Source organism: Myiozetetes cayanensis, unplaced genomic scaffold, assembly GCF_022539395.1.
Source record: "Myiozetetes cayanensis isolate MyiCay16 unplaced genomic scaffold, myiCay2020 scf7, whole genome shotgun sequence".
Lineage (NCBI taxonomy): Eukaryota > Metazoa > Chordata > Aves > Passeriformes > Tyrannidae > Myiozetetes > Myiozetetes cayanensis.
In genome coordinates, this window is record NW_026087964.1 from 45212502 (window position 1) to 45225514 (window position 13013).

General features: G+C 40.7%; 1 protein-coding gene across 4 annotated transcripts in view; it reads left to right on the forward strand.

Moving 5' to 3' along the window:
- LEF1 (lymphoid enhancer binding factor 1) overlaps positions 1–2480 on the forward strand; it is a 69046-nt gene extending 66566 nt beyond the window's left edge. For 2 of the 4 annotated variants that reach the window (XM_050338693.1, XM_050338695.1), the window contains one exon: positions 1361–2480. In XM_050338693.1, coding sequence (XP_050194650.1) covers positions 1361–1440 — 80 coding nt within the window. In that variant the 3' untranslated portion in view covers positions 1441–2480. The remainder of the gene's footprint in view (positions 1–1360) is intronic. The other 2 variants (XM_050338694.1, XM_050338696.1) reach the window with 1 other exon arrangement.
- Positions 2481–13013: the final 10533 nt, after the last annotated feature.

Genomic DNA, 13013 nt, shown 5'->3' on the forward strand with positions numbered 1-13013 from the left:
CTGTACTCAGACCAGTATGAGTGAAACACTTTGTGTTGTAAAAGCTTACAGCTGAAGCTGCAGCAGATGGGAGCTGAGTGCTCAGTTATAAATGGCCCGGTTTTAAATATTGCTGCAATGTAATGTAATATAATGTAAAATTTGCTGACTAATTCAGCTTGTAGCTCTTGCAGGCTCAAGCAGTTTATCTATTATGACTAGTCTAACAGAAGTTTGACTTGTGGTTTAAAACATTTCTTAATAAACTTGTTCTGTCATGCTTCGCGTGATTCAAGGTGCTGGCAGTGTGTCCTTATGTGACTAAGCCTTTTGTGTTTTTTTTTTTCTGATGAAAATTCATTTACCTTCTCCACTGAACTGCATCCTTGTGTTAATTTTTGTCATTCTCAAAAGCTCTGCTCACTGAGCCTTCTACCTGATGAGTACATGGAGACATAGAGGTTAACACAGATTTTCTGAGATACCAATAATCCTGAAACCATTACTGCAGAGCACGTGTCCCTCTGTGGAAAAATGTCTGACTTGTTAGACAGTTTTTGGGTGGAGGCCCCGTTATAACCCCGTTGTCTGGGTCAGAAGGGCAGGGTGATGGTTGAGTTAGCAATTGCGTAAGTCAGCTGAAGTAACCCAGAGACCTGGTGATGAACAACTGCTCCTCGCTGGATGAGCAATGCCTACTAGGCTCGTACTGTGGGACTTTTCATGCGCTCTAAGAACATAAATTCTTCCAACTGAAAATTCTACTCAACTTTACTGCTAGATAAGAGGCCCATGGTTCTTACACAGCTGGAAGATGTTCACTACCCCACTGAAGAGCAGAACAAATCCTCCCCAGTCATGAGGATGGATGGTAGAGTTAGTGTTCACACAAGCCTCACCCACCACATTCCTCCACCAAACTGCTTACAGAAGACAGTGGTTTTTTATTTCTGCAGGGAAAAGCGCTTGAGACTGAAGTAGAGGTTTAATTGGCCTCAACCACTGCAGTACCAAAGCCCGAGGATGTCTAGCTCTGCAACGGATATCTAGGTCAAATGTTGTAGTTAAATGAAATCCACTACAAAAGGGAAGTACTTCTGTAACATGTGGGATGCTTAAAACCCCACTTTCTAGTTGGTGTTGACATCTCTTTACAATCCAGAGTATTCTCCACAAATACACTTGCAGACTTCAAGCAAAAGCAAGTAGCAATTAATTCTGCATTTAACTTTGACATTGCAAATGCACATTCCACTAATACAGTTGCGTCAGAGTTACAGTGAACCACCACCAGCTTCTTTGAAGGATTTTTTTTTTTTTTTTTTAAAAAGGCTTCATATAGTCTTTATCACCCTCTTTCTCTCTCTCCTCTTCCCTGTAGGTGGGAAAAGAAATGCTTTCTCAACTTGCAAAGCAAAGGCAGCGACACCAGGACCCCTTCTGGAGATGGAAGCTTGTTAAAACCCTAGGTGTGTCCTTCATCCGCACAGACCACCCCCGAGGAGTCTGTCCAGGATGTCATTCACCCTGATGTCACTGCTAGAGACACTGAATCATAAAGACAATCACTGCCAAAATCCTTCACTATCACGAGGTCCAGCCCCGATATAAATAGAGCAAATGAGCTCCTGGGTCAGCAGAGCAGCTTTTTGTCTTCACCTCTGCCTTGCACTCGTAAGCCCCCGTCTCATCTGTGTCCATAGAGAGTCAGCAAACAAAGTAGCATGGCTGTCTCCGCCTGCTTCAGCCAACAGAATAATGTAGACCACAGCTGCCCCATACAGCACATCGAGGAATGGAATTTGCCTGGACCAGGATGACGCGCTCAACCTTCTTTTTATTTAATGGTGCGACAGGATCAATTTTGGTTTTAGCTTTTCTAAGAAACTTGAATGCTTTTATATTTTAACTTTTAGTTTGTAATTTCTTTGGTGTATATTTTACTAGGTATGAGCTTTTAAACAAGTGTCAGAAATCTGAAATACTTTTTAAATAAAAGGATTTTTTCTTTTTTTCCCTTTTTTTCTTTTTTTTTTCTGCCAGAGGAAAAACCTGTATGGAAAAAAAGGTGGCTGTTTTGTTAAACTATTTGTAACAAATAGTGGCCTCTCAGTCTATATAATAGTGTCCTATAGAACTAAATAAATGTAACAACAGTCAGCTGGTCAGTAGACATGTTAGTCTTGCATCATCTACTCTGTAAACATAAGCAATACATCCAGCAAATCTGACTGCAGTGAGTTCTCCTTCTCACCCATTTCCCTTCTCCTTGTAAAAAGCCCAGCACTTGAATTATTACTTCAATTGTTCTGTATTTGTATCTGTTTTTGTTAGCCTGTTAGTGGGATTTTATGCCAGTTGTTGAAATGAGCATTGATGTACCCATTTTTTAAAATAGTAAGGCACAGCCTTTGCCAAAAATACTGTCAACCAATTTTTTTTTTTGTCATTCCAGTTTATGTGCTGAGCATTTGTTTTTTAATAAAAGCTTTGTAATAAAACTAAAGTCAATTGTCTTAAAAACTGGCTTTAAAAAATGAGAGTGGCTTGTACTAGAATCCCTCAAAGGTAGAAGCAAGCCCAGGAAGGCACGGTCACTTTAAGGCTGAAAACTTTTGGCTTGGTCTTCTCTTCTAGGAAATGCAATGTGTCCGTTCAGCTGTTTGCTCATCTGAGGTGATTTTGGAAAATTACTTTTTCTTCGAAAAGTGAGAAGCCTCAGTTCCATACCAGGAATAAGGAATGAGCAGGCTCAATAATTCCTTGTGCTGCTCAGTTATCTTTGGCCTAAGTGGAAGTACCAAGGATCCCTCCTCCTATCTTCAGTTTCCTAGCAAAACTTTAGTGAACACAGCAGAGGTTTTAAGCTGATGATTAGGAATATGGATTCCCTTGTTTCTGGATACAGCCCATGCCCACACAAGAGGTAGGAGCCTACAGTTAAATTTCTTATAGCTCTATAAATTATGCTGCAGTCAAAGACTGAAGCTGGCTGCAGAAACAGCAGTGAAGGGCCTGGTTTTATGGTGTCAGATCCAGAGAGTCGGCATGGCCTGCCTACTGCCAGTGGTGCCCATGATATGTTCCTGCCACAGAAGCAGCACAGCTGCCTCACTTCTATTAAGGGACTTCAAACAAAAAAAAAGCACTGTATTCATAGATAAAGTAGTCCAATGATCTGTGAGCACCCCTGCCAAAGAAATATTATGAACTGTACACTGAATCACCATTCCTTTTATTCCAGCTCTCAGATCTTGTTTGGTGTGAGACTGGCCTGAGTCAAGCTTGTGCTACAAGAAATTACATAGGTGACTTACTTCCTAAGGAAGCTTTGGAATTGTTTGTAAATGACCCTTAAACTCTGTTGCATAAGAAATTAAATAATTAAAAACGTTATAAAACAGCTTCCTCTTAAACCAGCGTGCCCTGCACACAAACTCAATTTTAAGGCTGTGACAAGCATATTAGTTCTTGCAATATATTTCTAGCAACTAGCGATTATATTAAAAACAAAAAAAAAGAAAAACAAGTGACAAGGCTCTCAGATGGCAGAAGAAAACATCTCTGAGAGAACAGCAGCTGTATACTGGAGTTTTACAAGACTTGGCTATGTTTCCATTCCAGTCAATTATCCCAGCCTTTGCTGGAAACCTGGCTTTTGGGTTGGGGTTTGGTTTTGTTTTTAAAGGGAGAAAAAAGGCAAGTACTTAGTGCAGTAATTGTTCTAAATCAAGGATTACTGCAGTGAGATCTGTAAATTACATGTTCCAAAGACAACAGTTCTTTTTAAAACTATATAAAACATGACTGCTTTATTTATATTTTTATGGCTATTTAAAAAGTTACTTACCCATTGTGGGGAAAAAAAAAATTGTTCCAAATAGAGGTGTCAGCTTTATGTAACACGTTGTCCCAAATACGCTATGTTGTGAACAGTTGCCTGTCTTAAGGACGAAAGGTCTTTCAGCTCTAATAGTAAAAGAGAAAAAGAATTCGGGAGCTAAAAATAACATCTCTGCTGTTAACATACCGTGAACAAGCACCATGTGTTAGGCTCATGCATAGATCAAAGATTCTTCACATACAGCGACTAATGTTAACTAATATGCAATAACTAGTAGGTTAACTAATATGCAAGGCTTGGGATACTGCCGTGTGAGCACCTGAAACAGTAACCACGCTATCCCGGAATACCCTCTGTGACTTCGTGTCCACTCCTGGCTTCCACTGCTAATCAGAATTTGTTCCTGTGGGACCAAAAGAGCAACCTGACACAGGCCCTCACTGTACTGCACCAGCTTGTCAGTGGAGACATGAACTAGGAAACGTGGTCTGGCGATGATGGTGTTACCCCGGCAGTAAGACTAGGTTTAAATCCTTGTGATATGGAATAAATTATTCCAGGTGAGACTCAAAACCAGCACCTTAATTTCTGATGTGCAATTTAGGCAGAAGTGAGAATCTAACCTTGTCTCTTTTGAGTGCCTGAGGAGATGATTACCCTGTATTTCCCACAGAAAACGTCTTAAAGGATTTAAATGCTCCTACCTAGCAGCTGAGTTAATTATCCAGACACTTTCATACAAGCATTCACAAACCACTCTCCCCCTACACTTCGTTCTGTGCACGTGCTAAAAGCAGTTCTTGCACTGATCATGGAACAGGTAGTCTAGTTCATAAACACAGAGATATCTCAGTACCTGGGAAACACACGGCCTTCCCCTTCCTCTCACTGAAAACACAGCAAAGACACGGAACAGTGGGGCTGAGCCAGGATTATTTACAGCTGATCTGGCCAACATTACAGGGATGGTGTGGCTCCTCAGGCTTCTGGATCACCTAGTCCAGAGCCATTTCCCCTCTGTTACAAAAAAGAACAATGCTTCAGGCTGACTCTGGCTTCTTACGTAGCAAGTGATGACGGATTCACTAGTTGAGCTTATAGGGACTCACCACCTCTACAGAATTATCTTCTGTTTTAGCTCCTGCTTTGGATTAGCTAATAGAAAAGGCAGTAAGTTAGTTGTACAAATGATAGTTCAATGGTAAGGTCAATTGGCAGCAAATGTGGGACCTTAAGGACCCAATCCTTGCTCCCGGCTGTGGAGCAATCAGTTGTCTGCACTCCTTTGAAAACCACTGCAGTGCATAAGGCTTTGAAGCAACGATTCTGTTTCATGGTGGCCTCCTGCTCTGATCTACAGGACAGCTAATTAGGCTAAAGCAAGACTGGCAGACAGTGAAGGACACTGCAGACACTAAGAAATGCCTGGTAACCTCTGCCATAAGGCAACTGCCGTTTGCTCCTTTCATTCACAAGGGCACTAACATACCAGGAAGCCTCTCCTGGAGAGGCCTAACTCAAAGTAGAACATTAGAGGGGAAAGAAGTGACTCCACAAATAGCCAGAAGCCTGTCAGCTGTGAACACATTTCTCCTAAATCAGTGAAAAACTACTTGGTTAAAACAGAAGTTAGCCAAAAGGAGAGCAGCTGTAACAGGAAAATGGTCGGCCGTAAACGCATTCCAAGATGAAACCAAAAATCTAGAAAGTGTGCCCAAACACATTCACTTTTCCAGGAGGAGAAGCTCTGGGTTAATGTATGAATTTACTCTCACAGTTTTGTCACAGATACAAAGACCAGCTTTAGAAAGCAAGCAAGCAAACAGGCATCTTGCAGCCCCAGGAAAAGAAACCCATCTACCAGAAATACGGGGAATGAACCCGTTAATCACCAGCTTTTGGCCAGGTCAAAGTATCTGCTCTCCATCCTCCCAGGTAAGTGCTCATACCTTCAGGCCACAGGTTTTAAATGACACCTTCTCTCCAGCTGAAACACTCTTCCTTCACTGAATCACAGCAGTCTGCTTGGCTGAGGTAACAGTCACTGCGTACCTCATCTGGGATACTAAGGCTGCGCCTTCCTGTGAATGATGTCCTACAAAACACATTTTGATAAACTCGCCCATGGCACCTTCCAGAAACCCAACACATATAAGTAAGTGACAGGTTTGTTCGTCCCTGTCAGCTACAGAAAATCTGCATGAACCAGCAGAGCTAGGAGAAAAATTTCCATCTGCTCCACACTAAAAGAGCAATTCACCCAGGAACTGGTCTGTCCTGTGGACTGTGCTGAGAAAAGGTAACTATGACATAATAAAATCTTCATCAGAATAAGAAAAATAACATACTCCACAACTTAATGGTGGCCAAGACACTTATTTTGAGAGGAAAGTCTTTGAGTTTGTACTCATTTCCTAGAGCTAAGAAAAGTGGTTAAAAAAATCCTACAGGATATCTATTAGGCTGAGCTAGGACCACCTCTGTCTTTTTAAGTGGAGAGACTTACACTTAAGGTTGAGGGTGTAACTAAGCAGAAGTAACAGCTCACAGAGAAGATGAAATGGTAGGTAGTCCCAGCTACCTACCACTGTTACCTGAACACTAGGCAGCACTTCCTCACCTGTTCCTTTGCCAGATTTCATCCAATTTTTTTTCAGACACTGTAGCCAATACTTAATTAAATTAGGTGATTTGCAGAAAATGACAACTTCTAACCAGGACAGAAAAGCCTGCCAAGTTCTTTGGATCATACAATAGTTGGGGTTAAAGGATGTCCTTGCTAATTCACATCTTGAAATCAGTTCTACTCAAAGGTATCTAAAATCCTCTAACACATGCTGGATTTTCAGGGGCTGTGTCAATTATCTCTGTTACTTCTTTCTCTATTCCTCAGCAGATTCAGCAAGTTCTCCAGAACATCTTCCTTACATGCAGAAGGCAGGGAAAGAGGCACTTCTTTTAAACTGATTTTTAGATTTGATTTCCCCATTTCAATATAAATCAGTTGTAAGTTGAGCTGTGTGCCTGTGCACTAGTCCCATAATGTGAATTAAAATGAAATTCTAAGTTAAACTGATACCAGCCATAGCTAAGCCCAGTGTTATCTCTTACTGAAACAGTTCATTCCCTAAAAACACAATAAAAGCAATTCTTCAAAATCACAGTTTTCACTGGAAACTTTCCTCCTTGTAATGTTAGAAATCTCTGCCACAGTAGAAAAGTTCTGCCTTTTGCCAAAAAAGCAGTGAGTCTGCAGGTGAAGACCATCCCTATTGTAAGATCATTTGACATCCTCATCATTGTTTGCCATAATTCTCCCCTTCCACTGGCATGCTACTTCAAATGTCATGTGTCAGTAAGATAAGCAACATTTTCAGCTGTAAACCTTGCAAATAATCTTCAGAGTATAATTCTGTCCTTGAGGTAAATTCTGTGTTCATCTTTTACTCTACAACCAAATGTCCTTCCAAACTCAGATCCAAGTTAAGAATACTGGCTTCAGTTCATAGATTTGCCAGTTTAGCATGAACTTAGGCAACAATAGCTTTCAGTTTTAGCCAAAAATAAAATGTCAAGTCACTAAGAAAGAGAAAGACTTCTTCCTCAGTTTCAATTACTGCTTTTGTTTAAAGAAATATAAAAGATGATATTGGGAAAACCACTTATGTGAAACTGACAGCATCTTCTCCCTGCCATTCACTCCTTTGTAAAATAAAAATTTACCACTTTAAAAACCTCATCTCCCTAGCACTAAATAAATTACATTCTCCAAATATCTTCTGTCTCTTACTCTAAAGTAATCTATTTAAATTCCTATCATCGATCTCACACTTCACAGACACTGCCATTTGCCTAAAAGCACCCTGACTGGGTTTTGGAATCCACAGCCTCATTCAAATCAGCTCTCTCTCAATGAAGTATTTCCCTGCAGTCTATTTCACCCATGCTCCTTCCTCAAAGGACTCACACAAGTTTTTTAAGGTGCTTAAAACATTATTTGGGTGCCTAACTGTCACTGCTCACTGACAATGATGTCACAAAAGCACCCAGATATCCATCCATAAGCAGTTGTGATAACCCTTTGACTCAAAAGAAAGTGAAGGGAGGGGGTGAAGAAATCAGGAGGCAATATTTTTTTGGACTGTTTTTGCACAGTCTGATTGCTACTGTCTGAAATTACTAATTAGCAAGAGCAGAATTTTGTTCCTGCAATGAATTCTGTTCAAGAAAGTAGATAAAGAGCAAACAGAAGAGGAAAATGATGGAAGCTGTTGTTTTCTTTCACATTCTCTCAAGAACTGAAGGGTTGTGGGAAAACTTGGCATTAAAGTCCATGCTGATTCTCTTCTAATATTCCCCATTATTTTGCAAATTAAGTTCAAGATTTAAATAAAACTAGGACTCCCAAAATCAGGCTCTTCCATAAAAACTGCTTTAAGTTCTGAGAGGGATTTCAGTGCTGAGAAGAAATCACTGGAAGCTAGATGCCTCACCTGCTTAAATCCTGGAAAACATCACTAGGCTTCCAACTGAAATAAAAGGCTTTTAGAAACTTTACCCTAAATTGCAATGAAGAAAGAATTGCAACATCAGCTGTAAGGAACCCATTAGCCCTCCTGACATCTTCACAGAAATAAGGACTTCAAGCAGTTGTCAGTAACACTTTACCTTTTACAACATCTTTAAAGAAAACAAAGAACTAAAAAGCCTGTGAAATATAAATGTAGTATATCTTACACCTGCTTATGCTTACAGCTTTGTAGGATTCAAAACAGCAGCTTTCAAACAAAGTTACTGTGAAGTAGCTGAAGATTCCAAGCTGAGGCCAGGGCTTCCTTCCAGTGGCTGCAGTGCTCCAATCTGACTCAGGGCATCACTGCATGCAGAGGAGTCAGGAAACAGAACGGTACCTCCATTGGATCATAGACTGTTGTGTTACCTACACAGGTCCTGCCACCAACGGAGCAAAGAAGATCCACTTACTGTAAATGTGTGGTTTTACCAATTTCTATTGCACAGATGTTTAATAGATCCATTTTTGTATGCAGGGATAATTAAGGAAAAAAGGGGGATTTTATTTGGTGCTAATTCACCACACGCAAATTCCAGCTGTTTACTGTAGACCTACCACCAAGCATACACTTCTTCCCACAGCTCATCAGAAAGCCTCTTGCTGGTGAAAGTGGTTAATCCACAACATTTTTGTTGCTGAAGCCAAGAATCCAAATGGGGGTTTTCGGTTACTAATGACAAAAAACTTGCATTCTTTAACTAGCGAATACTGTAAGGGTTTGTCCATTTACAGAAAACCACCCTAGAAGTGGTTGCTGGCAGAAAAATTGGACCAGAATAGAAGAAGCTGTTACCAGGCAGGACAGAGATGCACAAAGCAAAGCAGCAGCAAACAACGGGCTAGGAAAAAATCCTGTTATCTGGCAGCACAGAACAGCCAAAGTAAGCGACAAGTTCCTTAGTGCCCGCCAAGCAAAAGCCTTGTGCTAAAATATCCTCCTGTGCCCTGGCCAACTGACAGCATCTGACTCCAGGCTGGAAACAAAACTTGGCCTTACGCCTCACTGTGATGCCTCATGCCACCATGTTTCCAAAAGAAATGGCTCCTTTAATAAGGAGGTTTGATGCTGTGTATTATTCCTGCCCCAGAAGCAACCAAAACTTCCAGCCAGCATCAGAACTTTATGGTTCTAGTTTATCTGCAAAGAATGCACTGCTGTGAGTTACCTGCCATTTAGAGAAAACCAAATAGAAAACCTCTAAGTGAATAAAAGAGTGAATTGAACAAGTGCAAAGCTGCTCCATGGGCATGCAAACCCAAATCTGATTAATAAATTATCAGTAACAACCCCTGACATCATCACAGACAGTTCTGTGATCATATACATTTAATTTAAGACTCTGCATAGCATTGCATTTATAAATGAAACAGTATACTGGATAGCAAATGGTATACAAAAAGTGATTTCAGTTTTGACATGAACTTTTGAGAAGATCATAAAATTCAAGGCAGATCATTCTACAAATCATCTTTACAGTTACCAGATTGTGGCTCTACTTAACCCTTCTCTAACAGAATTCAGCACAAGCACCTCCCTCTGGCTGTGAACAACAGGAAAAGCTACTGAAGGAACATATAACATGAAAAGATCTAGCTCTCTCAAGAATCACAGCATCTGCTTTTGCTCCTGGTCTCAGCTCTTCCAAAAAGCACAGCGAAAAGGCATCATCATTCAGGTCAGTTTTATAATTGCTCACATGGCTGCAAACTGTAGTGAATAAAAATACAGAGATGTGGGTCACTGCTGTGGTACTACTAAGAAAAGAAAGAATGTAGCACCACAGCTACTATTGCCTCTCTTGAAAAAATTAGCTCCAAAACTTTCAGCAGTAAATTTTTAGGGAAAGTTGGTCTCTACAAACTACAAAAACTGCTTCTGGTTTGCCCACATCTTTAAAGCCACTTGGTCCTGTAAGATGGCTTTCTCTTGACTCAAAAATAACAAGCATGCATTAAACTTTGGCAATTAGGTGCTGATAACAAAAATTATTAGTATCAACACTGGTAGTAACCATCAGCTATGTATCTATAACAATGGACACAGGCTTGCAGAGCAGTACTTTGAGACATGGAAAACATTTTGTATCTCATGATGCTACACAGTGGACTCTTACACAAAGAATTCACTGGACAACTGCAAGCACCTGTAGTTTTCACACACATTTTTCAACCTCTCTGCAAGGAGGATAATTTTTCGTGAAATAAAAAAAGTCAAAAGTGCCTTCCCAAAGCAGCTGCAGAAACAGCACATGCTTCCTCATGGCTGGTCATACTCTTTTTTTTTTTCCCCAAGGAACAATGCAATCCCATCACCTTTATGCTACTACACTGCACACACCTAAACGACTGCCCTCGGGGATGTTGGGCCTCAATACTGAACTGCAATTACAGCACAAAGTAACCCAACTGAGGTTGTTTGCTAGTTCCTACATCCTGTAGCACTTACCTTTCTGGCCACAGGAATACATTACATTGTGTAATGTAACTCGTTTGCAGACTTTAGTGACCAAGGCCTGGCACAAAGTCAGGAACACAAAAGACCTTTTCAAACCAAGACCACCTTTGGGGCACTAAGGAAACCAAACCAAAACAAAACCCTGAATCTCATTTAGAAGCCACTACCATGCCTTTCAGACATGATTCTCTGCTGGAGCACAGGACTGGAAGTACTGGATCTCATGGCTCTGAAGAGCCCATGCTAGATGCTGGAGTTAATTTCTAACTCCTTTTTGAAGGACATTTGCATTGTCACCCACCCTTGGGTCAGATGGTTTGGGAGACAAATACAACTAGTCTAAGAAAGAAAGATAGACTTCCAAGTTTTTTATGCAGTTTTTCCATCAACCCTTCTTTTTATTGTGTAAAATAAGTCATAAGTTCACAAAACTCTCATCTGGAAAAGAGCCGGGCTATTCAATTCAAAGCTACTCATTTCCAGGGCCTAAACTTCCATCAACAGACAATCAATAAACATTAAATTATTTGGGAATGCTGTTTTCCCAACTAAATTCCTAGCAAAGTGATGTTCTGCAAGTCCCCAAAATGAAGGAAGGAGGAAGCAACAAATTCCACTTTCCAGATTCAAATCCATACTGCATGTTGATATCAGTATCTTCCATGAAAACTAGTCTATGGTAGTACACTGGAAAAGCTCAATGACTTGCAAACACAGATGCAGATTCAGAACTTCAGGGCATCTGCACTCAACAGTGCAGCCACTACTATTGACCCACATACAAGTATTATTGTGTTCAGTGCCATTAATGGAGAATATTTCATTTGTTAGACCAAAGCCAAATTTTATCTTCTACACACCTAATTCCTCTTCAGATCAAACTTCATTGCCACCTCTTGCACTTTATACTTCATAAGCCACTCATGCAGAGCACCCTCCTCCAGTGCAATTAAGATCCTGCTTTCAACTCCCTCTGTAAAGTGTGCTGTGCTCTCCTCCCCAGCCGCGTCAGCAGCTAGGTTGACCACAGATGGAGCACATTTGGCAGCTGAAATGACCCAGATGCTGAATCTGGAGCCATCTTCCCAGCTGCAGTGGCTGGGCTCATGTCCGACTCCTCAGCTGTTAGCTGTCAAGCTGCCCTTGAGCTGTGCCAAGCATACATCTCAAAGCTTTGACTGAATCTCTGAGGCCTGCTGACAGAAAGGATAACACAGACCAAAGGTTTTAAAAGTAGGCAGTGAGACAAACACCCTTCCCTCTTCTATCCCTCTTTTTTTTTTTTCCACAATCTCTTTCCTACTGTTAATAAAAATTCAGGAAGAGCTCACTGGTAAGAGCAGATCTAACATAACACATCCTTGTCTGAGGTACTGACCAGCAGGAGATTCCCCTCTGTCAACACTACGTGCAGTGGAAGGTGACTCATGTACCTCTGCATCAAGTCACAGCCCCAGGAAAGGGCTGGGAAATAATCTTTATGAGGAAAAGCTGGTGACAGACAATTCCTTTATTTCACTACCTATTCTTTAGGCCCCCTAGAAATCTCTAAACTATCAAAGCTGTAGAAAAACTTTGACAATTCAGGAGCAACTATTTAATATCCTACTTCTGACCAATTTCCTCACAACTCTGAATGTTAAAAGGGACTTCTACATTCTCCGTGCCTCCTCACTGAGGAGCAAAAGAAAAGGCTTACCTTGATTCACACCTTCAGTTACCACTATATGTTCTGATCTAGATTTAAGAAGAAGTATTTGAAGTTTTTGCCCTTTACCTTGTCTCTGCTCATCCTGGCACAGCACTCTACATGCTGATAAAACAAACCATTCCCACCCACCAGTAAAGTACCTCCACATGGCCTATTTGCTACTGAGAAAAAGAAGTCTCTTCTCAAATAGCAAGTCAAACACACAAATGCCTCTATTTCAGGTTTCTTGTATGTATTACACATACACATATTATGCCTGTTAGAGATCCTGAAAGGAAAACACTGTTTTAGAGAAAGCTTATTTTTCTAAAATATCACATTTAATAGTGAAAAATATTTTCCACATTTAACGTTAAACAGCTTATGCCTTGCTATAAATCTACCCATTTCCAGTTTAAAGATGACCTTCCAAGTAAAGGGAGCAGTAGCAAGTTAATTCTGCTGAAATGTT